Source organism: Odocoileus virginianus, chromosome 6, assembly GCF_023699985.2.
Source record: "Odocoileus virginianus isolate 20LAN1187 ecotype Illinois chromosome 6, Ovbor_1.2, whole genome shotgun sequence".
Classification (NCBI taxonomy): Eukaryota; Metazoa; Chordata; class Mammalia; order Artiodactyla; family Cervidae; genus Odocoileus; species Odocoileus virginianus.
In genome coordinates, this window is record NC_069679.1 from 25,568,451 (window position 1) to 25,596,398 (window position 27,948).

The window sequence follows — 27,948 nt, forward strand, 5'->3', positions numbered from 1 at the left end:
CAAATTCTTTATCCATAAATTGCACAAATGTCTAGAGAATCCGTGACCAAAAATGTACATGGCAACAGTGACCTCAATGATAAAGTTTGAGGTGCTCAAAGTGATGAAAATCCCTGCATTGTCCACAGTGCCTGCCACTGCTTTGAGGGCAGCCATCTGGGGTCCAGATATACTGAATTTCTGGGCTAGAATCCCCTGGATACTCAGTTGGACACAGCCCTCTCTCTGGACCCAAGGACAGCAGTCTTCTTCTCACTTCCTTGTTTGGGGAAGAGACATATGGCCCCTGCCCCTCTCCTACACATATAAACACAGGACAAACCATCCTCCAATCCAGAGGCAGGGCAAAGGGCAGCCCAAAGTGAGCCACTTGGGATAGCCATCCTAACCCTCAGCCAGGGCACTGCTGGGGACAGCTAGGAGATACTGGCTTTAGAACCATATCTTCTCTGTTTGGCGGGGGTTGGGGTGGGGGTCCAGGGCTCCTGGAAGCTTTCTTTCCCCAGAGATCCCCTACAATCCTGAGACCAGAGGGTTCTCAAAACTGAGGAAGATCTGACAAAGGCATTGGGATCTCTATAATTCCCGCTTTCCTGCCCACACAAGGGGGCTAGCCCAAGGCAGTCGTGGGACCTCGTCCCGATGGGACAGGACAGGCCAAGGTGGCAAGTTTCAGGACTCCAGCTGGGCTCCCCAGGGTGGGCCGGTGGGCACACACCGCCCGAGCGTGCGTCTTCAATGCAAATTAGGGAGTTAATTACAGAGAGGCTCTAGGCAGACAGTCCAGGTCAGGCCTCTATGCTGCAGCCCAGGGTCCGAGGGGCCACGTGTCGGTCACGGCAGGCAGCGGCCGGGACCAGCACCGGAAGGCAAAGGGTTGGCCGCCGCTGGAGCCGAGCGGCCAGAGAAAAAGGGTTGAGAAAAGGGCGCTCCTCGGGAGAAGAGGACCCTGGCCGCGGCCCTGGCGCGCCTCGGCGACTTTTCCCGGGCTCTGCGTTCGCCGCGTCCTACCTGAGGCCACACCCCGAAATCAAACTCGGAGCAGGTGAAGCCGGCGCGGCACAAACATGTAAGCGCGGCCTCTCCTCGTCGTTCCCGGCGCCTCCCGGCGGAGGGTGGGCCGGGCTGCCGCGGCCTCTCGAGAGCTCCGGGGGCTTCCCGCTCGGCAGGTGGGTGTCCTGACCGCCGAGGGGCTGTGAGCTCCGCCAGGGCGGGGACCGGCCTCCCCGCGCGCGCGGCTCCGGGGGTCCCCGGGTTTTTCTTCCCCGAAGTGCGGGGCCGCCGGCGCGGGCAGAGGGGACTCGGCTGCGCCGGGAGCCGACCTCCCTCCGCGTGTGCGCCCGGCGCTCGCGCCCAGGCTGGCGGGGCTGGGCTTCGTCCAGAGAGCGCCCCGCTCGGGCTGCCGAAGCGGGGCCGGCAGCCGCGCTGGGTCGGAGCGAGGCGGTCAGAGGGAGCGCTGAGCCTACCGCCCCCTGTCCCCGTGTGCCCCGCGGGGAGCCCGCCGCCTCCCCTCGCACCTGAGAAGGTGGCTCGGTCGGAGGCCGGGCGGAGGGGGAAGGGGGGCGGTTCCGAAGCCTTTGGATTCCGACCAGTCGCAAAATCCGCGGGGATACTTACTACCTTAGTCACAATGAATTTCTGATCTGTTTCCACCCAGGCCTCGGAGGACTGGCCCTGGAAGGTACCAGGCCTTCCCTTTTCTCGGTGCCTGAGAGCTCTGCCCTCTAAAGAGTGAGGAGTCGGGAGAAAGAAGAGGCCGGGAAGGCGGCCCAGAGGTGAGTGAGCCCCGGGAGGGTGTCCAGGGGACTTCTGGGGACCTGCGTGAGGCGCAGGCTAGGACAGTGGGCAGGCAGGTGGCCCCCCTGTGCTGGCCCGTTCTCGGTACTGTTAGGCAGTAGTCCCTCCCTCTTGGTGGGCGTGCATTTTACTTAACGGCCTGACCCACAGCAAGCGCAGGGCTTCACGTGGCCCGCCCTTGTTCCTGGCCCAGGTCTGATGCCTGTCTAGGGTGAGGCAATGTCACCAAGGCCAGTGCACTGACTTCTTGCTTGGGAAAGAGGTTCCCAAACAGGAGGAGTGAAGCAGGCCCAGCCTTTGGGCTGAGCAGGTCAGGAAAGAGCCCCAGCCAGAGGTGCTGCTCTGTATATCCCAGCCTGCCTGCTCACTCCCCAGCTCTCCAACCTGCTAAAATCTCTCCAACTTCACCCACACCTAGTGAGTGGATTCCAATTGGGAGGGAGATGCCCCTGAGAACACTAGGGGCCAGGACATGAAGATTTCCGGTGTGTAGCTGCAGTTTCTCTACCTTGCCCCATTCTGGTGTGTGGATTGTTGTTTTGTTTTTTTTAAGATGTATGTATTTATTTGTTGACTTTGTTGCTGCACTCAGGCTTTTTCTAGTTAGAGAGAGCAGGGGCTACTCTCCATCGTGGTGTGCGGGTTTCTCACTGCAGTGGCTTCTCTTGTCGCCAAGCACAGGCTCAAGGGTGTGCGGGCTTCAGTAGTCGTGTCTTGAGGGCTCTAGAATATGGGTTTCAAGGTTGTGACGCATGGGCTTAGTTTCTCCGTGACATGTGGGGTCTTCCCAGATCAGGGATTGAACCTGCATTGCACGGTGGATTCCCAGCCAGTGGACCACCAGGGAAGCCCACGGTGTGAGTTCTGCTGGGAGCTCTTCCCAGTCACATGTAGGACACAGTGGTGGCGGGCACAGTATTTGGAACCCAGAAAGAGCTGGGTTCAAATTCTCTTTGCCTCTGATTCCTTAGGCAAGTTGCTTTGTTTCTCTCCTAACTTTAATGTAGTTATCTATAACATGGGGGTGATCATGCCTTCCTCATAAGGCAGCTGGTGAAGTGACAGTAATTACTGATAAAGGAGGACAGCCCCAGCAGGAGCCTGCCTGCCTTGCCTCTAGTTTTGGAAGAGGTTAAGCCACCTGAGCCTTCTCTGGGAGAACGTGAAGAATGATCTGGCTATGCGGCAAGAGGTTGTAGAGGGTGTTAGAGCCAAGCAGTGGGGATAAAGTCAAGGCCGAGGGTCTGTGGGGGGTGGGTTGTGAGGCGACCCTGGGCAGGGGCCATTTCTGGAAGGGAATTGGCTTTGGAGGCAGAAACAATAGCATGCTCTATACACCTTGCAGGGCTTCATCTGTTCATAGGTGACCCTGGACACGCTGTTACCACCAGTGCAGACTGGGCCAGAAACTCTGGCTTGAGCCTTCTGGTCCTACCTTTGCCCAGAGGAGCTGTGTGATCTGGGGCAGGTCAGTTGGCTTCTCAGGGTATACCAGGCATCATGGAAGAGCTTGGGAGTTGGGCTTGAATCCTAGCTGCACTCTCACCATCTCAGACAATGAGTTCCCTCTGAGCCTCAATTTCTCCACCTGTAGATTTAAGCTCTTAAAATCTACCTTGTAGAGTCTTCACTGTCATGACCACGGTGTCTGACACGTGCTGGGCACTTAATACACGTGTATGTGTAGGTTCCCTTTCTCCACTCGGTCACTGGTCATCCTAAAAAATACACTCAGTCAAACAGGTTTGGCCCATCTCACTGCAGTTTTGTGAATTTGGAGTGAGGAGGGGAACAGCATAGAGATAAAGTTAAAAAATGATAACTGTAAAAACAATCTTTTTGTGACTAGGGGACCCTGGAGGTTCTTTGGGCGAGGCCCCGAGGGCTCTGTGATGAGGATTTGGGCCTCTCTATCTATGTGGAAGGTGGTGAAAATCAAATAGCAAAGAGGGGCCAGGCCTGCAGCCCTGCCATGCTTCCCTCTGCCCTTGGAGATAATCCTGTGCCCACGAAATCCCAGCGCTGCCGACTGGGGAAGCAGTTGAGATTCTAAGTATGGTGAACAGAGGTCAGAGGGCTGCTCTGGCTTGAGCTGTGGCTGGACCGCAGCACGGCACTTGCAGGCTGGAGCTGGGCCCAGGAGGCAGGCCTGAGTCAATATTGACCTTCCCTGGCTGACCAGCCTGACTCTTCGGCCTCTCATTCAGCTGGAGTGTTGACACAAGTGATTGAATGAGACTTATTATCATATTCTTTTCAACAGCAGCCCCATTATCTTTCCCTTGGGGATTCACTAAGACCTGTAGTGTGAGTAGGATGCCAGGGGTGGGGAACCCAGACATTCTGGCACATTCTGTGCACAGGCCCTCTGTCCTGCACACTGGGCTTCTCTCTGGGCCTCTCTGGTGGAACAGAAGAACCTCAGGGTACTGCTTTGCATCCTGGGGATGCTCCGTCCACATTTCCACACAATGCCCTGGGCAGATCTTACAGAGCCTGCGGGCAGGGACAGTAAGGGGCACAGCCTGGGTCTAGGACCCACCTACACTGCAGGGGACAATTGGGCAGAAGAACAAATGAAATTCTCTTCAGGTCCTTTGCCTGGTGCATTTCTAGGGGCCAGGAAGGGTGCTGGGGTGCAACCTCTCTTGTCACGTGAAGAGGGCAGTTTGAGGCCCAGACCCCTGGTGAGCTGAGGGAGGATAGAGCTCAGCTGTACACGAAGGACGACGAGCTCTGAGGGGACAGAGGGCAGGGGCCTTAGGAAGGGGGATATCCCCATTACTGAATGCATTGGCACAGGCCAGCAGGGTGTGGGCGAGCTCCTACAGAGAATGCCAGCAAGGGATGGAAAATGAGGCAGGGGCTCAGGGGAAGCCAGACCCCAGCAAGTCCTACAGGCAGGCAGTTCAGGTCAGGGGACTAGCAACATCTATTTGGAAAAGCCAGCTAAATCGCACAAGAGTAAGGATTCTGTTTTGTTCACCACGATCCCGAGAGCCTTGAGCAGAGCAGATGCACAACAAATGAAATTTATTGAATAAATGAACAAATAATGCAACTTTATATTTAAACAAACTCCAAGACGTAAAATTTTGAGAATAATCTTGCTGACGGATGAGAATACTCCAGTAAAAGACTGGAGAATACCCCCCAGGGTATTCTCAACCAGGGGGCTGGTGAGGCACATTCCTTGTCATGGAAGGGTTGGGGGGTGACAGTTCCCACAGAGTGTGATGAAGAGGTCAGGCTGCAGACCTCGGGCTGAAAGGGCCCAGCTCTGGAGGTACCAGGGTCCCCCATAGGCCCTTCTGTGACTGGATGGTGGCAGCAGTCAGGCACCTTTGTACATGCTCTGGGACTCAGGGGCTTACCTCTCCTCAGTGTCACAGAGCCTCTTGCGTGACTCTGAGATGACATGGGTGGAGTGGTCGGAGGTGACAGCTGACTGCAGCTGCGTTCACATCAGGGTCTGGGTCCAGTTGACAGAGAGCTTTCCCTTTACGGCTGCTTCACTGGGCCAGATCAATCTCTGAGCAAGGGCTTCCTTATCTGCATAATGGGTACAATAATAGGCCCACCTCACGGGCTTGTGGAGAGGATTCTGTGTGTGAAATGCTCAGCCCAGAGCCTGGGTCTTACATGAGGCACTCCCTGAGGGATTATTACTAAAAATACCCCAAACGGCCCCTCCAGCTGGGACAGATGGTGTTTCTTGCCTCTCTGTACCTAGAGAAGCTGGCAGAGGTGAATAAATCCATTCCCCTGTTGCCCCCAGAAATGCTGAGTCCTAGAAAGGAAGAGGGGGCCAGGATCACAAGCAGAACTTAGGGATCGCACACCCCAGGCCCCGCTGAGCCAGCACACAACCCTGACAGACCGGCCCTGGGCCTCCCTCGGGGGGTGTCTAGTTGTGCACCCCACTCTCACTTCCTAGCCCTCGGACGGAGTGGGGCCCCGGGGGCGGTTGCCATCTCTTTTCCCAGTCGTCTGGAGGTGTAGGGGAATCCCACCAGCCTCATCCTAACAGGCAGCTTACAACATCCCAGAGCTTATACAGCCAACCAAATCCTGTTCCCTACGAGTGGCTGCAAACTCCTTCAGGCTCGCTTTCTGGAAAGCACCTCCCCAGCCTGTAGTGTGCTCCTGTGAATCCCTTCAGTGGAGTAGTGTCCTTTCCTTGAAAAGAATTCAACATGTGGGAACAGCCAGAGCCCACTGGAAGCCAGGTCTGGGGGTGAGGCAGCCACATTGGACAGCAGCTCTTCTGGTGAAAAGCAGAGACCACGGGTTAAGAAAACAGCTGACGCTGGCTCTAGACGGGCCCCAGAGTTACGTCCCAAGAGGACTTCTGGCAGGAAGGCAGTCTTGGAGCACGTCTGGAGCAGGCAGTTTCACTCCCCAGGGTCTGCCTCAAATGGCAGTGCTCACTGGGAAGCCTGTGCTCTGCTTTGAGGTTTAAGCACAGACTCATGCCTTCGTGGCTCTGCCTTGGGTTGGTGGGGTCCCAACAACTGGGTGGTCCTGGCACCCACGCCTGGCAGACGGATGTCTCCTCACTCAGAGGAAGAACAGCTTGAGGGAGTGACCCACCCAGCGCAGCTGTCTGCCGTCCCTGTTATGGACCCTGGACCAGCTGAGCCACAGCGCCTAGTCTGGGGGCTCCACCACCCAAACCCCGCCCTCCACCCCCATCACCATAGAACCCCAGCATCAGCCACAAAGCTCTGCCCACCCTCCTTGAGCCAGGCTTGCCAGTTGCCTGACTTTAGGCTGAGACCCTACTGAGGGGACATGACCTGTGCTGGAGAAAACACTCTCCTGCTATTTCTGCAGTCTTTCCGCGTGTGCCAGGCCCTGCATCACAGCTGCCAAGGCAAGCTCTTTAGAATACCCGCACCACCACCATTACAAGGCAAAACAAAAACAAATCCTGGTTCCAAAGTAAGGGTCAGCTTACAAGTCAGGACAGCACCCGTCTCCCTTGGCCTCTGACTCACAGATCAGAACAGGAAAGAACCCAGCAATCTTGGTTGAGGGAGCGGGCCCTGGCCCACCCCCTTCCACCAGGCAGCACAGCCCCTCCCTGTTCACAGAGGCCTCTGGGAAGGAGACTAACAACAGCCCGAGTCATTCTGGGTGGGCATGGTGGATGGAGCAGGACTTGGGAATCAGATCTGGGTTCAAACCCCAACTCAGTCATTTCCTGGTTCTGTGACCCTGGACAAGTTATTCAGCCTCCCTGAACCCCATCTGGAGTTGCAGATGATAATAATAATGCCTACCTCCCAGGGTCGTTGTGAGGATTAAATTAGTTGCTGCTTGGAAAGTGCCTAACACATAGGTGTTCAAGAAAAGTTACTTCCCTTTCTCTCTGGAGTCTCCTGCTCCTCTGACATGAGAGTCTCACCCCTCAGTGACCCCGGGCTTGTAGCTCCCTGAACTCTTCCGCCAGCTCCACCCTCAGTGTTACTGGGTGTGGCAGCTCTTTCTCCAGAAGGCTCTGCCAGGAGCTGACCGGCTCCCCACGTGCCAGGCTCGGCTCCACTGGAGGGAGCAGCCTCGGCAAGAGCTGTGCCCAGAGCTTCCTTCTCAGACTGGTTGGGGCAGGGCTCTCCCCTCCCCTCCCTTCCTCTCCCCTTCCCTCCCCTCCCTGGTGATGGGCATTCTTCTCCCACCCAGTCATGGGCCAGCCTGCTGGCTGGAAGGTGACTTGGCCATTCAGAAGAGGAACGTTCAAAGCATTCCACAGGCGTAGAGATGCATCCCAGCCTAAGGAAGATTCCTCGCTCCTCCCTCCCCTGGTCTGGCGAGGTGTCAGATGGAGTTCACCCTGAACCAGAGCGGGCGCCCTGCCTCTGCCCACTTTCTTCCGTGACTGAAGCCCACATATTTTCTGTCAGGCTGGGCAGAAGGCAAGGCCGGGATTGGCTCTCTGAGGGGACAGCATCCCTCTTCCTACTTCCCGCTCCAGAGTATCTTCTTTAAGGAGAGCTCTTCCACTAGGTGAATGGAGTATAGATGCAAAGAGCTAGAGCTTCTGGGTGACAATTTTAAACTGATTTGATTTAACCTCAAGGCTGACTCAGCACCAGCTGTCCCTCAGCCCTGGGACTCCTGGGCTTGTCAGAGGTGGGAAACTGGGTGGAAGATGGAGACCTAGGAATGGCAAGGGAGGGCCCCTGTCTGGGCATTCGTGTGTGTGTCCAGGACACGGAGCTGGAGAGACGCACTCAGGTGATTGATACCCAGTGACCTGGCAACATCAGAGACTTAAGTGGGTGCATATCTCTTAGAAACTCAGTCCTCATAGATCACTCTTTTCTTAATTTAAAAATATGTTGTTTTCTTTAGAAAAGCAGCCCATTGTCTTTAAGGAAAATTCAGAAGAGTACAAAGATGGAGTAGGAGGAAATCACCTGGGGCCCCACCAGTCAAACACAATAATGAATATTTTGCTGTATTTCCCTTCAGATAGTCATTGTGTTCATGCTGCATTTACAAATTAATCTTTGTAAAATCTTTACAAAAATATTTGTGAAATCTTTAGAAAGAAATTACTACTGCTAATCTAGGCCTGCTTTGGACAAAGAAAACCTTGGCAGTTTAACTTGTTCTTGGGACCCATGGGTATGGACAGGTTTGGGCCCCAGCATGTCAGGGCCTCCAGGAGAGGCCCCCATATTCACTCAGAGCAGACCTAGGGCAAGGGATGGCCAGACTATGGGTTTCCCCTTCCAGCCCCCCACCATCACTTTATTATTTTACCTTTCACATTTAGTGCCAGTTAGTTTGGGGATATGATATGAATTCATTTTTCCAGATTCTTTTTTTTTTCATATGAACATCTAATTGCTTCAGCTACATTTATGGAAAAGATCATCAGTTCCCTACCATATTGCAGTGTCACCTTTGTCATAAATTAAATGACCTTATGTGAGTGAGTCTATTTCTGGATTCTCTCTTCTGTTTCATTGGTCTGCTCATCAATCTGTGTGCCAGTTCCACAGTGCATTAATTATGGTAGCTTTATAATCAGTCTTGATATCTAGTAACATAACTCTCCAACTGTGTTCTTCAAGACTGTCTTGGCTATTCCTGATTCTTTATGTTTCTCTGTACATTTTAGAATCAGTTTGTCAATTTCTTTTTTTTTAATTTGTTTTTTTATTGAAGGATAATTGCTTTACAGAACTTTGTTGTTTTCTGTCAAACCTCAACCTGAATCAGCCATAGGCATACATATAGCCCTTCCCTTTGGACTTCCCTCCCATCTCCCTCCCCATCCCACCCCTCTACAGAGCCCCTGTTTGAATTTCTTAGCCATGCTGCAAATTCCTTTTGGCTATCTATTTTACACATGGTAATGTAAGTTTCCATGTTACTCTTTCCATACATCTCACCCTCTCCTCCCCTCTCCCCATGTCCACAAGTCTATTCTTTATGTCTGTTTCTCCACTGCTGCCCTGTAAACAAATTCTTCAGTACCATTTTTCTAGATTCCATATGTATGCATTAGAATCCAATATTTGTCTTTCTGTTTCTGATTTACTTCACTCTGTTTAATAGGTTCTGGGTTCATCCACCCCATTAGAACTGACTCAAAGGTGTTCCTTTTTATGGCTGAGTAATATTCCATTGTGTATATGTACCAACTTCTTCATCCATCTGTCGATGGACATCTAGGTTGCTTCCATGTTCTTCAGCAATTGTAAATAGTGCTGCAAGGAACAATGGAATATGTGTGTCTTTTTCAATTTTGGTTTTCTCAGAGTATATGCCTAGGAGTGGGATTGCTGGGTCATAAGATGATTTTATTCCTAGTTTTTTTAAGGAATCCCCATACTATCTTCCACAGTGGCTGTATCAATTTATATTCCCACCAACAGTGCAAGAGTATTCCCTTTTCTCCACATCCTCTCCAGCATTTATTGTTTATAGATTTTTGATGATGGCCATTCTGACCAGTGTGAGGTGATATCTCATTGTAGTTTTGATTTGCATTTCTCTAATAATGAGCGATGTTGAGCATCTTTTCATGTGTTCATTACCTATCTGTATGCCTTCTTTGGAGAAATGTCTGTTTAGGCCTTTTCCCCACTTTTTGATTGGATTATTTGTTTTTCTGGTATTGAGTTGTATGAGCTGTTTGTGTATTTTGGAAATTAAACCTTTGTCAGTTGTTTCATTCGCTATGATTTTCTCCCATTCTGAGGGTTGTCTTTTCACCTTGCTTATAGTTTCCTTTGCTGTGCAAAAGCTTTTAAGTTTAATCAGGTCCCACTTGTTTACTTTTGTTTTTATTTCCATTACTCTAGGAGGTGGATCATAGAGGATCTTGCTTTGATTTATGTCATGGAGTGTTCTGCCTATGTCTTCCTCTAAGGGTTTTATAGTTTCTGGTCTTACAGTTAGGTCTTTAATCCATTCTGAGTTTATTTTTGTGTATGGTGTTAGGAAGTGTTCTAATTTCATTCTTTTACATGTAGCTGTCCAGTTTTCCCAGCACCATTTATTGAAGAGACTGTCTTTGCCCCATTGTATATTCTTGCCTCCTTTGTCAATATAAGGTACCCATAGGTGCATGGGTTTATTTCTGGGCTTTCTATCTTGTTCCATTGGTCTATGTTTCTGTTTTTTTGCCAGTACCATAGTGTCTTGATGACTGTAGTTTTGTAGTATAATCTGAAGTCAGGAAGGTTGATTCCTCTAGCTCCATCCTTCTTTCTCAAGACTGCTTTGGCTATTTGGGGTCTTTTGTGTTTCCATATGAATTGTGGAATTTTTTGTTCTAGTTCTGTGAAAAACACCATTGGTAATTTGATAAGGATCACATTGAATCTGTAGATTGCATTTGGTAGTATAGTCATTTTCACAATATTGATTCTTCCTACCCAGGAACATAGAATATCTCTCCATCTATATATGTCATCTTTGATTTCTTTCATTAGTATCTTATAATTTTCAGTGTACAGTTCTTTTGTCTCCTTAAGTAAGTTTATTCCTAGAAATTTAATTGTTTTGTTACAATGGTGAATGAGATTGATTCCTTAATTTCTTTCTGATTTTTCATTGTTAGAATATAGAACAGTTTGTAAGTTTCTATCAACAGAATTATGCTGTGATTTTGATTGATATTGCAATAACTCTGTAGGTTAATTTGGGAATAATTGATAATTTTATAATATTGAGTTTTCCAACCTATGAATATTCTTTATTATCTTTAATGTTTGATATTTTCCCATGTAGAGACCTTGTACCTCTTCAATCAGATTTATTCATAAAAATCTGATATTTTTAACGTATAATGGGAAAGGATGTCTGAAGGGTTTTACCTAATAACACTTCTGACATCAAATGAGAAGTTTTTTCTCCTAAGATAACTTCTCCAACTCTCTGGCACCAACTGGGTATTCCACAATGCAGTTTGATTCTGACCCTAACTACCTAGAATATCACAGACCCCTCAGGCTCAGCCCTACAAACTGTCCCCTATTTTAGACTCCCACTCCAAAGCCAGTACTTCTGACCAGATGGCTATAAATTAAGTTTCCCACAACCCTCTTCTCACATTTGATAATTTGCTGAGATGGCTGGTGGAAGTCGGGAAGGCACTTTACTATGACTAGTTCACTAGAAAAGAAACTCAGGAACAGCCAAAGGGAAGAAAGAGATTCTGGGCAGGAAACGGGAAGGGCATAGAGCTTCCATGCTCTCCCCAGACACCCTTTCAGCACCTGGGTTCACCAGCCCTGAAACCTATCCTGGAGGGGTTTTATGGAGGTTTCATTAAGTAGGCACAATTGATTAAATCATTGGCTGTTGATGACTTTTTGGGGGGGGGGGGCTGTGCTAGGTCTTCCTTGTGGTGTGCACACTTTTCAGTTGTGGCTAGCTGCCCTGGGGCATGTGGGATCTTGTTTTCCCTATCAGGGCTCAAACCCACATCCCCTACATTGGAAGGCAGATTCTTTACCACTGGACCTGATGATTAACTCAGTCTCCAGCCCTCTTCCCTTTGCAGAAGTAGGAGTGGGGGAGGCTAAAAGTTTCAACAGTCTTATCACTCTGGGAATTCCAAGAGTTTTAAGAGCTCTTTACCAGGCATGGGGGCAGGGTGGGAGGGTTGAGCTCAGTTCATTACTTCTGTCAGCTCCTGACCTCCCACCCCAACTCCTGGGCCCTAGGACCCTACACTGTCTTCCTTTCTTCTCAGGCCCTTCCTGATACCTGTGGGAAGAACTTTATTCTGGAATCGTTGTTAGGGTAATCTCAGAGTCACATAGACCATTTACTAAAGATGCTGTCTCCACACATTCCTGCAGCAAATGCTGGGCCATTGAGTGGAGTCAAGAAGTTAGGGCGGAGGGTGTTCTGGGTGAGGTTGGGGGGAGTATTGTTGTTAAGTCATTGTCCGACTCTTTGCGACCCCATGGACTGCAGCACACCAGGCTTCCCTGTCCTTCACCATCTCCTGGAGCTTGCTCAAACTCATATCTATCAAGTTGGTGATGCTGTCCAACCGTCTTGTCCTCTGTTGTCCCCTTCTCCTCCTGCCTTCAATCTTTCCCACCATCAGGGCCTTTTCTAATGAGTCAGCTCTTTCCATCAGGTGGCCACAGTATTGGAGCTTCAGCATCAATCCTTCCAATAAATATTCAGTTAATTTCCTTTAGGACTGACTGATTTGATCTCCTTGCAGGAGGGAGTATTAGCCAGCTCTTTTTCAACTCTAGGCTGTTCCCTGTACATCTAGAAGAGTTCACAGAGTGGAGAGGAGAGTGAAACCGTCAGCTGAGCTAATTCAGAGATATCTGGACAGATCCAGGGGGTCTGAGAGGCTCTGAGAACAGAATTGCAGAACTGAGATTCTTCTGCAGCCAAAGACCACCAGGAGGAGGTCAAGTTTTACCAAACTATGAAGAGTCTACCATGTGGAGAGGGAGCAAGGGCCCCAGTACCGGAAATCACACATAACCCCTGCCAGGTGACTCGGAGAGGACAGGGGTTGAGCATCACTTCCAGACTTGTATCTGCTCATGTTCTGCTGTCTGCAGGACCCTGAACTGAGAGGATGCTCAGAGAGGTAACAGAGCAAGAGAAAAAGCCCCTGTTTCATGGGAATCTGCTCACTTAACATTCCCTAAACCTGTGTCTTATCTTTTATAAACCCCACTTTATAGATAAAGAGCGCTGAGGGTCACAGCATTTATATAACTCACTCAGAATCTCCCCAAATTAGTGGCAGACTTCGTGCTGCTCTCCTATAACTCAAAGGTATATTTCATTCTAAAGTCCTTGGTTCTTGGAGCTTCTGCACATGTGGCTTTGCCTGCTGGGAATGTTTGATAGATTCCTGAATTTCAAGGTCCCAAAAGTAATGGCCATTCCAAGAGGCATGACCTGGATTCAGATTGATTCATGCTTGGTGAATGTGGAGAGGCTATGGCTGTTTGAGCCCCCTGCCCTCCCAGTGGGCACCAGCTCCCTCCTAGATCTGTGAGCCTACTCCAGAACCTGTGAAAGTAACCAGGAAAATTCTGCCTCCAGAGCAGAAGCAAAAAGAGCATGCCATGAACATATTCAGTTCTGTGGATAGATGAATGAACCAAGCATTCAATTCAAGAAACAAAACATGTCTTGTTGAAAGTGACCTTTCTATCTGACACAAGAGCCTACTGAGTGTCTTTTGCACACACACCCTCCACCCACATACACACACAAACCCATTGAGCTGTTTTGAGCCACATCAGATATAAAAGTATTTGAGTGGGTACCCCAGCTGTATCTTCCATCACATGTGGTCCCAGCCTAGGGCTCCCTGAAGGCAAGGCCAGAGCAGCACTTGGAAGGGTCAGCACTTTGCCTCTTGGGTCTCCAGTCTCCCTCTCTCACATCTGCATGCCCATGTCATTCAGAGCTGTTGATGGAGCTTAGTAGGGCCTTAGGTGGTGGTGGTTTAGTTGCTAAGTTGTGTCTGACTCTTGTGATCCCATGAACTGTAGCCTGCCAGGCTTCTCTATCTATGGGATTTGCCAGGTGAGAATACTGGAGTGGGTTGCCATTTCCTTCTCCAGAGCATCTTCCCGACACAGGAATCGAACTCAGATCTCCTGCATTGCAGGTAGATTCTTTACCGACTGAACTATGGGGGAAGGCCCTTAGGGCCTTAGGCAAACCCCCAACTGCAAAGTAAGGGATGGAGGTTTGGCTGTAGGGGATGTTTTGTATAGTCAGAATTCTGAGACCAGAGAGAAAGGAGCCCAAGCTGAGGTGGGCTGTCTTTTCCCCCTAAGATAGTGGCCCTCACCCTCCCCAAGCAGTGCCCTTGGCTCAGGGCCTTTCCAGAATTAGGGCCAAGCACCTGGTGACCACGAGGGTCCTTTTAGTTTGGTCCCTGACTGGGCAGCATGCCTGTGAATCAGCAGGTTGCCTTTTTGTGAAGGTGCATGTCACATTGACAGTTTTTGTTTTAGAACCATCCTGGGACAAAGCCAAGTTGACTGTGATATAAAAGAAAAAAAAAACACCTTTGATGTATAGTTGGATTCAATTTGCTAATTTTATTTAGGATTTTCTTTCATTGTTCATATATGAAGTTGGTTCACATTTTCCTTTTCTTGTGCTAGTCTTATCTGCTTTAAGAATTAAGATCATGCTCACTTCATACGATGAGTTTCCCGGTTTTCTTCCCTCTTCCCCACCCCCCTTTTAGCTCTTTGATGGTGGAATGATATTTGTCATGGGCTTTGGATCTTATAAAAACACACCCCCAAGAGTCTGCGTGCTTGGCAGGGGACTTGGCGCAGACAAGAAAACAGACACCTCTTTTCCATGTTTGTAGTCTGTGTTGGCTTATTTATGGGGCTCTTGCTACTTCTGGGACTGCTCTGTGGGGAGCGAGCCCATTCCCTCAAGGAAGAGGCCTGCGAGGTGGGGTAGGGGGAGCCTGGGCTGGTACAGGGGGGCTGTGCCCAGGAAGGGAGCTTGGGGCCCCAGCACACGCTGCAGTCCCCTGTGCTTCCCTGGGGCCAGGCCCCTGTGAAGCCAGAACTCAGCCTGATCCTCCCCATGCAGGCACCATGTTCCGCAAGAAAAAGAAGAAACGCCCTGAGATCTCAGCCCCACAGAACTTCCAGCACCGCGTGCACACCTCCTTCGACCCCAAAGAAGGCAAGTTCGTGGGCCTCCCCCCACAATGGCAGAACATCCTGGACACACTGCGGCGACCCAAGCCCGTGGTAGACCCTTCACGCATCACCCGAGTGCAGCTTCAGCCCATGAAGGTGAGGTGTGGGGCGGGGGGTAGTGCAGAGGGTGGGGTTCAGACCATCCCTCTCCACTGAGGGTAGCTGGCAGGATCACCCAGGCACCTGAGGAAACACCTGATGACCAGCTATCAATTAGTTACCTTTTTTCTTTCCCTGCTAATCAGCCTCTTCTCCTCTCCCTAGGGAAAAGGAGTCTGGTTTGAAGGGGGAGGGGTATCCCTACCCACAGGGTGGGAGGGTTGCCAGATTTAGCAAATAAAGATACAGGAGGCCCAATAAAATTTGAGTTTCAGATAACAATGAACAATCTTTAAGTATGTCCCAAAGCAATATTTGGACCTGGGGCTCTCACAGACCAAGGAGATTATTGCGTTGTGTAGGTCAGGACACAACGTGATGAAGAGCCTGATGGGGGTTGGGGTCAGGGCCCTGGCGGGGTTTGGAGGCCACAAAGCCCATGTGTGTGGAGGAGAGCCCTAGCCTGGAGCCTGTCCCCCCAGAGACCTCTGTATGCCCCCACTGGAAGACCACAGATAGAGCTGGAGAATGGCAGCGGGCCCCAGGCAGGGTCTGAAGTCCCACCAGCTCCCCAGGCTCAGCCACCCACACCATCAGGCATTCTGGATTAAACATTATGGTTACTCACCTGTCTGCCCTGCCAGACTGCAGCGCTCTTGAGCCCATGAGAATGAACTTTCTTCCTGTATGCCCACCCCAGAACAGGCCTGGCCCTCTGTGAGCCCTGGTAAGGGCCTGAAAAATTAAGGAACAGGTAGATGATGCAGCAACCAAGGTCCTCAGGTGTTCCTCCTCCTCCAGGCCCCCCTCTCTGACCTGACCCCCACCCTCCACCATGAACAGGAGGCTCACCACACTCTTTCTCCACCCCTCCTGCAGACGGTGGTACGGGGCAGCTCAGTGCCCACGGACGGCTACATCTCCGGGCTGCTCAACGACATCCAGAAGTTGTCGGTCATCAGTTCCAACACCCTGCGTGGCCGCAGCCCCACCAGCCGGCGGCGGGCACAGTCCCTGGGGCTGCTGGGGGATGAGCAGTGGGCCGCTGACCCAGACATGTACCTTCAGAGCCCCCAGTCTGAGCGCAGCGACCCCCACGGACTCTACCTCAGTTGCAACGGGGGCGCACCAGCAGGACGCAGGCAGGTGCCGTGGCCCGAGCTGCAGAGCCCACGGGTCCTTCCCAATGGACTGGCTGCCAAAGCACAGTCCCTGGGCCCTGCTGAGTTCCAGGGTGCCACACAGCGCTGCCTGCAGCTGGCTACCTGTCTGCAGAGTTCCCCCACTGGGACCTCACCCCCCACAGCCACGGGCAGGCGTGGGACCAAGACTGCCAGGCGTGGCCCCGAGGAGGCCCGGCCGCAGTCCTGCCTGGTGGCCTCGGCCACGGGCAGGCCTGGCGGGGAGGGCAGCCCCAGCCCTAAGACCCAGGAGAGCAGCCTGAAGCGCAGGCTATTCCGAAGCATGTTCCTGTCTGCTCCTGCCACGGCCCCTCCAAGCAGCAGCAAGCCAGGCCCTCCAGCGCAGAGCAAGGTAGGTCAGGCCGGGGCCCCCACTCTCACCAGGGTAGGCAGCTGGGCCCACTGCATCCACTGGGGACACAGGCCTTGCTGCCTTTCCTGCTTACATGGTCGGGTTGGGGGAAGGCAACAGATCGTCAGCTGAGGATTCTACCCTGAACCAGCTGAATGCTCCTCCACCAAAGGCTTAGCACGTGTGAGTCAGAGGTTGCAAGCCAGCTCACTTTGCAGGGGCTTCTGAGGGGCTCCAGTATGCCCCAGCTGACACTCCTGCTCTCTGGGGTGTGTCTAGGCAGGCCGCACAGGAAGGCAGGTACACCCTCTGAAAAAGCAGCACTTTTAACCACAGGCCCAGACCCTCCCCTGTCCCCAGTGCCCAGCACCACCCACCCAGGCCCCAGCAGAAGTAGGTGCTCTAGGACTTAGGGGGCAGGGTCTCCCTGGCTCTCTCTTCTCAGATCTTTTGGCCTCAACCCCTGCTTGTCCCAGGGCTCTCCTGAGGTCAGGCACAGCCTCCCTGTGCTGCTTCTCCCATAGGCATTCAGAAATGCTCCCGCTAACCCTTCCCTAGTGAGGATTTCTTCCTCCTCACTCCCTCCCTTCCTCCCCTCCTTCCTGCCTACCCTTTTTCTAGTGGTTGTTGCTCTGTTTAACATTTCTATAATTATTTTTTTTCTCATGTGTGCCATATGAAAAGCTAGAGGATTGAATTTGCCTGGGTCTGGGAGCATCGGGAAAACCAACATTCAGCATGTGTGACAGTATCAAATGCACACATTTTTCTTGTTAAAAAGGAAACAGTGAAGGAAGCCCTAATGGTGACATTTCTTGGCAGGCAGAGGAGAATGCTTTGGCTTCTTCCATACCCTGTGACACCCCGTCCGTGGTGACAGTAACATCCTTTCCCATTTGGCAGATGAGAAGACTGACTCAAAGAGTCAGCCAGGGGTGGGGGCCCACTGGGCTCACACCTCCTGCTCATGAAGGCCTTTTCACGAAGGCATCCTTTAGCTCCTTCCTGAGGGACAGGCAGAAATGAGCTTAGGCTGCAGCACAAGCTTGTTGTTTAGTCGCCCAGTCGTGTCCAACTCTTTGCAGCCCTGTGGACTGCAGCCCACCAGGCTCTTCTGTCCATGGGATTTCCCAGGCAAGAATACTGGAGTGGGTTGCCGTTTCCTTCTCCAGGGGATCTTCCAGACCCAGGGATCAACGTGTCCCCTGCTTGGCAGGCAGTTTCTTTAGCCCTGAGTCACTAGCGAAGCCCACGAGGATTGTAGTTCAGATCTAAGAAATCACCACCACAGCAGTGTGAGTGACAGAGTCTCCCCTCCCAGAGGGCGCCTGTGTGTCCCACCCGAGCATGAGGAACAGCGGGGTTGGGAGTGACCTGGACCCTCAACCCCTTCTCAGTCACTGCCAGCCAGAGGCGATCTGGGCTTTGTGCCCTCCAGCCCCACCCCAGGACAAAGGACAGTGGGCTGGGATCCTCTGCAGTGCTCAGTTTTGGAGAGAAACAGATGAGATGTGGCTTGATACGTTGTGTGAGAAAACATGAGTGCCTGTGAGCGGGTAGAGGGGTGTGGAAGGCTGTGTCCCAGGGGAGACATTCCCCAGAAAACTAAGGAAGGAGCAGGACAGTGCATACCACCAGAAAGTGCACTTAGAGGGTCCTGATGGAGCAGGGGGATGGTTTCAGGGATGTGGAGAAAGGGGGTGTCAAAACTGGCATGCATGGCCCAGGGCTCCCTCCCGCACCCCACAGCAGGGGGCCAGGCCATCCCCCATCTCTGCACACTTCACCAGGCACCGGCTGTGGGCTGCTGCTGCAGGGGGTGCAGGGTCTCCCCTGTACCTGTGGAGGCAGACGGCGCTTGTCTGGCACTCAGAGACACCACAGTTCCCAATCTGGCCCCCTGGGCACACCCTTCTGGACAGATATTCTCAAGCCAGGCCCCTAAAAGGCAGGGCCAAGACTGCCCCTGAGTCACTCTGGGTCTAGGCTTCTCAACCTTGTGCCGCTGACGTCTGTATCAGATAATCCTTTGTGGCGGGGACTCTCCTGTGTATTGAAGGATATTCAGGAGCATCTCCGATCTCTACCCTCTGGATGCTAGTGGCACCCCTCAGATGGACAACCCCAAATTCCTCCAGACATTGCCAAGTGCTCCTCAAGGGAAAAAATCACCCCCAGTTGAGAACTACTGCCCTTAGCTCTTGTACACTTGGCCTGCAGTCACTCACTTTGACCAAAGAGCAAAAGAGGACCCCAAGAAGGGACAGGGAGGCCAAGGAGGTAAGACAGAGCTTGAGCAATTTAGCAGTGGTCCCACTTAGTGGCAGAAAGGCCGAGTCAGAAAGACCTCAGCAATCAGCAAACCTGGCTTAAATACCTGCTGTGTATCTTGTACTCCATTATATGCCAAGGTCCCCCAGTCACACCACTGCATGGGGCTGAAGTCGGCTACCTACTGAGTGACTCTAAGCAAGTTACTTAACCTCTCTGAGCCTATTTCCTCATCTACAAATGTAGATCATAATATTACCCATGGCTTAATAAAACAATCCACAGGGCCATGAGCATTAAATGAGATAAGGCACTTAATGCCCTTGTTAAAGTGGTAAGCCCTCTGTAAATGGCTTTATTATTTCTTAAATATTATGAGATGGCCTCTGCCTGTGCAGCCCTGACAGATCAGCCTCCTGAGCCCACAGCTGGAGAGCCCGACCCCGTCACCACGGCCCGGGAAGGGAACGTGCAGCAGTGTTGTAACTCCACAAACGACTCTTCTTTCTAGTGGCTTCCTGCCCTGCGAGAGGCCTCACACAAGTAATTCCAGAATTAATCCAGAGGCCTTAATTAATTCCACGTTTTGTTGCCCTTCCGCTTTCTTGAAGTGCTTTAACAAGCTTCACTCTGTCCTTTCTGGTGGCTCTGTGAGGTAGAAGCTCCCTCCTTGTGGAGACCGGCAGCACAGCCCACAAAGGGACACTTGGGACCCCCTCCTCAGCCCCTCTGCGTGGCCTTTCCCCGCCCTCCCCGTGTCCACACGTCCTCAGAGCAGAGAGCTCATGCTGGAGGCGGAGAGGCCGGAAGGAACGGGAAACTGTCTCACTGCCTTCCTTAGAGATCCAGGGTGGAGGGAGGTCAAAGGCCGAGAAGATAACGTTGAGGGCAACTTGAGGAGCTTTTCACGTCCCCAAGGTCTGCCCAGCCCCACACCAATGCTGCTCATTTTCTATATTAAGTCCGCCTTGGCCAGCAGGCAGCCTTTTTACAGAGCCTTGGGCGCTGCTTCTGGGTGACAGCGCGTGGTACTTCTGTTCCTGGTTGTGGCCCCACAGCCTCAGTGGTGGCCACGCCCGCCCTTCCCCAGTCCCAGCGCCCCTATGGGCTCCCCGCAGCCATGGAATCACAGAGCACCTCAAATTGTGGTTCGAGGTTCCTCCCACCTCAAAACCCAGTTCTAGTGTGTTAGCTGCTCAGTCATGTCTGACTCAACGTGACCCCATGGACCAGGCTTCTCTGTCCGTGGACTTCTCCAGGCCAGAATACTGGAGTGGGTTGCCATTTCCTCCTCCCGGAGATCTTCCTTACCCAGGGATCGAACCTGGGTCTCTGGGGCCTTGTTAAAATGCAGAGTCCCTGCTCTTGGAACCTACTGAGGCCATTCCCAAGGCCCAGGATTCTGCATTTCATCCAGCTCCCCAGATCGAAGGAAACGGGGGCTCAGAGAGGGGCACCGGCCTAGGATTCATGCAGGTTAGAGCAGAGCAAGCCCAGAATCCGGGTCCTTTCCTGACCCTCAGCCGGAGTTCCCACTGCTTCACCACAACAGGCTAGGGAAAGGCAGCTGAGGGTTGGGTACTGGCAGGGACACGGGATAGTCTACCTACGTGCTCCTCAGGCCGGGGTGGAGTGGTCTCAGCAGTCCCAGGAGGCTTTCCTGCTCCTTCACCTCAAGGACTGAGCTGAAGCCAGGCACTGCCTGCCGGAGGCTGGAGCACGCCCAGCGGGCACGTGGGGCTGGGGCTGGCAGAGCAGCCGCAGCAGTGTCATCGCGCACTTGCTCAACCCTAGGCCTGGCCAAGCTAGGGATTGGGGTGGGGGCTGAAGAGGTTGAGAAGGCTCTGGCTGAGCCTGGTAGGACCCAAGGCCCAGATTGAGACAGCCCAGCCCAAGCTGAGTGCTTAAGTTGATTCTCTGGACACTGACTCAGTTGTGAGGATGAGGGAGGGCCAGCACCCTCTAGAGACCTAGACAAACCGCCTAGGAGATGGACTCTGAGATATTCTTGGAAGGTCCCTTTGCAGCTCTTCAAGTGTCCCCCAACAGGTCACTTTGAGGGATGACCCTCCCAGGTAGCCCTGGGAGGTGTTGTGTTGTACCTTACCACTTCTTGGGGAAAACCCAAGGATGGGACCCTTTCTTGCTGGGGCTGCCAGGAGGGCTGGGGCTGTGAAGGGCTCACTGGGGGCCCAGTCTACACTCAGTTCCACCTTCTCTCCCTCCCTCCCTGCCAGAGATCAGAAACATGGGCCCCCTGCCCTCTCTTCCTTTTGGGGGTATAGATCACCCAGAGGAGCTGCTCCAGGGGGCCCTTAGGAAACCTCTCACCCCGGCCCCAAGGCTTGTGTTTGGCCGGACCTACCCTCCTGACTCCATATCTCTCTAGCACCAAATTCCCAGTCTAGGGGACACCAAGGACCCCCCGCCCCCAGGTAACATGTGCTGTGTGGCTCACAGCACAGACACTCAGACTCCCCATGGTCAGGAATGAGCAGGACTGTCAGACCTCGACTGGGACTTTCCTTCCCTGCCCTGGGAGTCAGTCACAGCTGCGCTGCTGCATCCCCCACCCGATGCCCAGGGCCTCTTCTGCCCACCTGAGCCCTTGGGTGGGAGAGACACAGCTGTGGATGCCTCTGACCCAGATTCCCTGTGCAGCCCCACAGCACACTGCAGGGATCGCCTCCTGGTGGCCTCCCTGGGGTCTGACTGTCCATCACCCAGAGAAGAAACACCCAGCCCAGGACACTCCAGGGACCTGGCTTTGTCTTCCCAGGAGGGGCAGAGTGGATATAAACAGCTGTTATTTTTTCTGCTCACCTGGGAACACTGGGGGTTGGCTTCTCAAGCAGGATTGTGGTTTGATTGCAGTTCCATTTGAAAATCTTTGCTCGAGGCACCTCCCACATTCATCTGATGCCCTGCCTGACCCTACACTTGTCCAGAGGTCACAGCGGCCGCCCCCTGTCCCTGGGAAGGGTGCTCGAAGTGCTCTCACAGCCAACCTTTCTTTCTGTTTCTTTCTACAGCCCAGCTCCTCCTTCAGACCGGCACTGAAAGGTGGCCCCCCCAGCCTGGTAGCCAAGGCCCAGTCCTTGCCCTCAGACCAGCCCGTGGGGCCTTTCAGCCCTCTGTCCACCTCGGATACCAGCAGCCCCCAGAAGTCCCTCCGCGCGGCCCCAGCCGCTGGCCCTCCTCCAGGCCGCTCTTCCCCAGCGGGGTCTCCCCGCACCCGGCATGCCCAGATCAGCACCAGCAACCTGTACCTGCCCCAAGACCCCACAGTGGCCAAGGGTGCCCTAGCAGGCGAGGACACGGGCGTTGTGACGCACGAGCAGTTCAAGGCTGCGCTCAGGATGGTGGTGGACCAGGGTGACCCGCGGCTGCTGCTGGACAGCTATGTGAAGATTGGCGAGGGTTCCACTGGCATCGTCTGCCTGGCCCGGGAGAAGCACTCGGGCCGCCAGGTGGCCGTCAAGATGATGGACCTCAGGAAGCAGCAGCGCAGGGAGCTGCTCTTTAACGAGGTGGGAGGAGAGGGCGTGGCGGGCGTGTGGCGGGTCAGTGATGGACCTCTGGGAGCAGGGGCTCTGGGGAGAGTGCTGGCACTCAGGCATCCCCTCCTGCCCCCAGGTGGTGATCATGCGGGATTACCAGCACCTCAACGTGGTGGAGATGTACAAGAGCTACCTGGTGGGCGAGGAGCTGTGGGTGCTTATGGAGTTCCTGCAGGGCGGGGCCCTCACGGACATCGTCTCCCAAGTCAGGTGGGCAGCTGGGAGGGCGGGACCCCAGCACTGGCTGCTCCACTACTGCCCTGGCAGGGCTATCAGGTAGCCTGAGTCCCAGATGATTGAGGTACCTGTCACATTGTCCTGAGCCATCCTCCCCACGCCCATCGGCCTCGGTAAACCAACCTGGGTGGTCTTAGGGGAGTGGGGAAGACACTGGGTCTCCACCCTGGGCACAGGCCCATTTCCACCAGGGCTCTGGCCTGACTCGGCTCCCCCACACATTGCCCAGGAGCTATGGGGCCCAGTATTGGGGCACCCACTTTGCCCAGCCCCTCTGCCCGGCTGCCCTGCCAAAGCTACCATTCTCTTTTGCTGGTGGCCATGCCTTCTACATCCAGGCTGAATGAGGAGCAGATTGCCACCGTGTGTGAGGCTGTGCTACAGGCCCTGGCTTACCTGCACGCCCAGGGTGTCATCCACCGGGACATCAAGAGTGACTCCATCCTGCTGACTCTCGATGGCAGGGTAAGCCCTGCCCATCCTGGCACACCCACCACCCCTTTCCCGGCTCCTTCACCTCTCACTCCCTTTCCTCCCTGTCACCCTAACTCCAGGTGAAACTCTCGGACTTTGGGTTCTGTGCACAGATCAGCAAAGATGTCCCTAAGAGGAAGTCCCTCGTGGGAACCCCGTACTGGATGGCTCCGGAAGTGATCTCCAGGTCTCTGTATGCAACTGAGGTAACCACTCTCTCCAGCTCCCAGTCCTCCCAGAAGGGCTTGGAGACACATGGTTCTTCTACTTGTGGTCCTCCCCAAAGCCTCCCACCAAAGATTGCCCCCGGTTCTTAGGTTCCTGCTTGGTCAGTGCTGTCCACTGGCCCCTTTTGGTTGGTTCTTCTCTGGTCTATGACTTTGCTGCCACAAGCTGGCCCCCCAAATGCTCTCCCCCAAGCTCAAGGGCAGGTCGGGGTGTGCCCAAAGCTCAAGGGCAGGCCAGGCTTCCCTGTGTGTGATGGCCTTTCTAAGAGAGTGGCTGACAGCTTGACCCTGCAGTCAGTGGTCACTGAAGCAGGGCACTGGGTGGGTGGCCAGGAAGGAAGCCAACTCAACAGGTAGACCTGGGACCAGCCACTCCTCTCCGCCTGCAGCACGCTGCTCACTACCAAGGGGCCAGACTCCGGCCAGTGGAGTCAGGGACATTCTCCTCTTGCAGGTAGATATCTGGTCTCTGGGCATCATGGTGATTGAGATGGTGGATGGAGAGCCACCCTACTTCAGTGACTCCCCGGTGCAAGCCATGAAGAGGCTCCGGGACAGCCCCCCACCCAAGCTGAGGAACTCTCACAAGGTCAGTCAGCACACAGGTGTGAGCCTGCAGGCCCCGTTCTTCCTGAGGCTTCAAGGATCAGAGCCTGGCTCTCAGGACCAGCTGTACCTGGGTGTGGAGCCTAGTCACAACCTCTCACGGTCACGCTGACAAGTTTCCACCTGCAGGCAATGACAGGGGCTGAAGAGAAAAGAAGCAAGGCTGTGGGAAACCCTGATGTCCTGGAAAAGAATCTAGAGAAGCTAACTGAGCAGGAACCCCCTCTATCCCATGTGTTGGGGAGCCACACCATGGCACATGTTCCCAGTCCATCAGAGAATTGGCTTGCCCCCACAACCCCCGCCAGTGTATATCCTAACCACATCTAAGCCAGTTTCCCCTTAAAACCAAAGTTCGTGTGTGTGTGTGTGTGTGTGTGTGTGTGTGTGTGTGTGTGTGTGTGTGTGTGTGTGTGTGTGTGTGTGCCTGTTGAACCTTTTTCTGCCAAATCCACCCAAACCCCCAGTCCTTACCTGTGGGTACCCCCTGCTGGTGGCCAGCTCAGCACAGAGCTGCAAAATGGCACTGCCCTCTGGTGGCCCGAGTAAGAAATGTCCCAGAGGGTTGAAGCCAGGTGCCTAAATAGCAAAATGGTTTCATAGCCCAGCTGGATGAGAGGACAGAGGAAATACTTTGAGACAAATGGTCCTTAGAGCCTGCACTCCTGACCCCTAAACTAGCAGATAGTCCTAATTAGCTAATTCCCCAGAGGATACAGCTTTCTGTAACAGCCTAAGACTCAGTTTCAGTTCAGTTGCTCAGTCGTGTCCGACTCTTTGCGACCCCAAGAATCGCAGCACGCCAGGCCTCCCTGTCCATCACAAACTCCCGGAGTTTACCCAAATTCATGCCCATCGAGTCGGTGATGCCATCCAGCCATCTCATCCTCTGTCATCCCCTTCTCCTCCTGCCCCCAATCCCTCCCAGCATCAGGGTCTTTTCCAACGAGTCGACTCTTCGCATGAGGTGGCCAAAGTATTGGAGTTTCAGCTTCAGCATCAGTCCTTCCAATGAACACCCAGGACTTACCTCCTTTAGGATGGACTGGTTGGATCTCCTTGCAGTCCAAGTGACTCTCAAGAGTCTTCTCCAACACCACAGTTCAAAAGCATCAATTTTTTGGGCGCTCAGCTTTCTTCACAGTCTAACTCTCACATCCATACATGACCACTGGAAAAACCATAGCCTTGACTAGATGGACCTTTGTTGGCAAAGTAATGTCTCTGCTTTTTAATATGCTATCTAGGTTGGTCATAACTTTCCTTCCAAGGAGTAAGCGTCTTTTAATTTCATGGCTGCAGTCACCATCTGAAGTGATTTTGGAGCCCAAAAATATAAAGTCTGACACTGTTTCTACTGTCTCCCCATCTATTTCCCATGAGGTGATGGGACCAGATGCCATGATCTCAAGTTTTCTGAATGTTGAGCTTTAAGCCAACTTTTTCACTCTCCTCTTTCACTTTCATCAAGAGGCTTTTTAGTTCCTCTTCACTTTCTGCCATAAGGGTGGTGTCATCTGCATATCTGAGGTTATTGATATTTCTCCCAGCAATCTTGATTCCAGCTTGTGCTTCTTCCAGCCCAGCGTTTCTCATGATGTACTCTGCATATAAGTTAAATAAGCAGCCTAAGACTCAGCCTTATCCTAAAATATTTCTCAGAATGAACTGAGGCAAGCCCTTGACTTAGATTCTAAGGCATCAAGCAACAAAGGAATCTTCTTTCCAGGTCTCACTTTGTTCTTTTCTAGTTTTCAAAACACTTCTTCATCCCTGACCTTTTTTTTTTTTTTAAATCTTCACTAAAGCCCTATATGAAAGATAAGGCAAGCAGATATTATCATTAGCCCATTCTACAGATGAGAAAACTGAGCTGTAGAGAAAAGTACAACTTGTCAAGGGATCAGGGATAGACCCAGAACTGGATCACTGGTACCTTTCCACAGAGTCTGAACACTGAGAGCCCTGAGAAGCAGCGTGGTAGATGGGCTGTATTGGGAGCCCAGGTACCCTAATTCCATTGCTCAACAGCACCCCTATAGGTAAACTGGCCACTTTTCCTGGACGGATGCTGATTTTCTTTTGTTTTTTAGTCACTAAGTCATGTCCCACTCTTGTGATCCCATGGGCTATAGCTTGCCAGGCTTACCTACCTGATAATCCAAAAAGTGCTGAGCCTGGGAGGAACCAGGAAGTGAGAAACAAGAGAATATAAGGCTTTCATATGATGGTGGAGCCAGGCAAATTGGGTCACCCCCAAGTGGCTACCAGCTGTGGCTTCCTCTCACTGCCCTGCCTCCACAGGTCTCCCCAGTGCTGCGAGACTTCCTGGAGCGGATGCTGGTGCGGGACCCCCAGGAGAGAGCCACGGCCCAGGAGCTCCTGGACCACCCCTTCCTGCTACAGACCGGGCTGCCCGAGTGCCTGGTGCCCTTGATCCAGCTCTACCGCAAGCAGACCTCCAGCTGCTGAGCCCAGTCCCAGAGTGCGCCTGCCACCTGTGCCCACAGGCAGGAGACACTGGGCCGCCAGCTTGCCAACAGGCCTGCCTGCCTGCCTGCCTCACTCTCTCAGTATTCTCTCCAAAGATTGAATGTGAAGCCCCCACCCTACCCTCCTGCCCCTCTGCCCACTGGGCCAGGCCGGACCTGCCCCTCGGTCACTCTGCCTCCCAGGAGTGCCCAGTTGCCTTTGGGATGATGGAGACCCCTTCTGCGGGATGACCCTTTGTTATTTGCACAGGGATATTTCTATGAAACATGGAGACCAGCGTTTCTGGCCATGGTGGCCAACACAGCAGAAAAGGCTGCTGTGGTTCTTTTATATATATATATATAACGGTAGTTGTAATCGAGCATCCCAGGTCACCCAAGAGGCAGACCGCCTGTCTTCACTAGGATGCTCGCTGTTCTCAGCTCCAGCTCCAAACCCTGGGGTCTGAGAGGGCCACTGGGAAGGCGTTTATTGCCCAAATCCATCTTCCTCCCTTTGTGTCTGACTTCCTGAAGTTGCAGTTTCACCTGCCACTGGCTTCCTGACCCACCTGTGATGACAACACACCCCTAGCACAGCCAGCACCTGGGTGTGAACAGCCTGCTCAGAGGCATGGGTGAGGGAGGGGAATTTTCTGGGTGAAAGAGGAAGGAGGCAACTGGCAGTAAAGGGGGTCTCACTTTACAGGGTGTGCGTGTGGGCAGGGAGGAAGGTCACCCGCGGCTGGCTTCGGTTGGGCTTCTCCATCTTCTCCCCACTAAGTTCTGCTCTGAAGGCAACCTGCCTGGCCTCCTATCACTTAAGTCCCGGGTTTCTACCTGACCAATGAAGAGGTCTATATTGAGTCGAACATAACCCAGGTGCTTGGCAGTTTCCTCCTGTAGTGTGGAGTCTGAGAGCCAGGGACCAGATGGTGAGAGAACAGACTTTGTGAGCTTCATCTCAACAACCAGGTCATCAGGGACCCGCTCCTTTTTGTGTGTGCTTGGGGGACTGGTTCATTTCAAAATCCTGGTCTGGGGGAGGTGAACCAGCTCCCGGGGGCCATCATGTCACTGGAGTGGGCACCCCACCTGTGCAGACCACCCACCCCTAACTCCTCCTCATACACCTGTCTCCTTGTCCTCCCAGCCTTCAGGGCTGTTGTGAGACAGGGAATCCCAGGGAAGAACTCCAGGTGTCCGGACCCTATCTAGATAATATTTTTAGATTCCTCTGTCCCTAGAGCCCTGCTTTGGGGCAAAAAGAAAAAAATTGCAAGAACTTTTTTTTAAGGGTCAGAGTTTTAAAAAACAAAAGCATCTTCCCTTTTGTGAATTGTTTGCACTTGTGCCTGTTTTAAATTAAACTGAGTGTTCAAAACCTCTGGCCTCCGTGTTGTCTCTGGGAGTGTAGCCAGGCTGTCTTCAAACTAGACACTGCAGTGGGTGTCCAGGGTGGCCCCCCTCCGCCCCGACGTGA

At 52.9% G+C, this 27,948-nt stretch overlaps 1 protein-coding gene across 1 annotated transcript; it reads left to right on the forward strand.

Annotated features, from left to right (window-relative positions):
• The first annotated feature begins 1,052 nt into the window (after positions 1-1,052).
• Positions 1,053-27,849, forward strand: PAK6 (p21 (RAC1) activated kinase 6). The gene is made up of 10 exons (XM_020872345.2): positions 1,053-1,169; positions 1,658-1,775; positions 14,875-15,083; positions 15,966-16,619; positions 21,923-22,420; positions 22,527-22,660; positions 23,026-23,152; positions 23,242-23,367; positions 23,843-23,977; positions 26,299-27,849. The coding sequence occupies exons 3-10, from the start codon at positions 14,880-14,882 to the stop codon at positions 26,464-26,466; spliced, it is 2,046 nt and encodes a 681-aa protein (XP_020728004.2). The 5' UTR covers positions 1,053-1,169; positions 1,658-1,775; positions 14,875-14,879; the 3' UTR covers positions 26,467-27,849.
• Positions 27,850-27,948: the final 99 nt, after the last annotated feature.

Excerpts from the sequence above, each read along its gene's own strand:
- PAK6 (XM_020872345.2), top strand. The coding sequence starts at position 14,880 with ATGTTCCGCAAGAAAAAGAAGAAACGCCCTGAGATCTCAGCCCCACAG. Across the intron at positions 22,661-23,025 it reads GACATCGTCTCCCAAGTCAG|GCTGAATGAGGAGCAGATTG; the intron begins GTGGGCAGCTGG and ends TTCTACATCCAG. Across the intron at positions 23,368-23,842 it reads GGTCTCTGTATGCAACTGAG|GTAGATATCTGGTCTCTGGG; the intron begins GTAACCACTCTC and ends CTCCTCTTGCAG.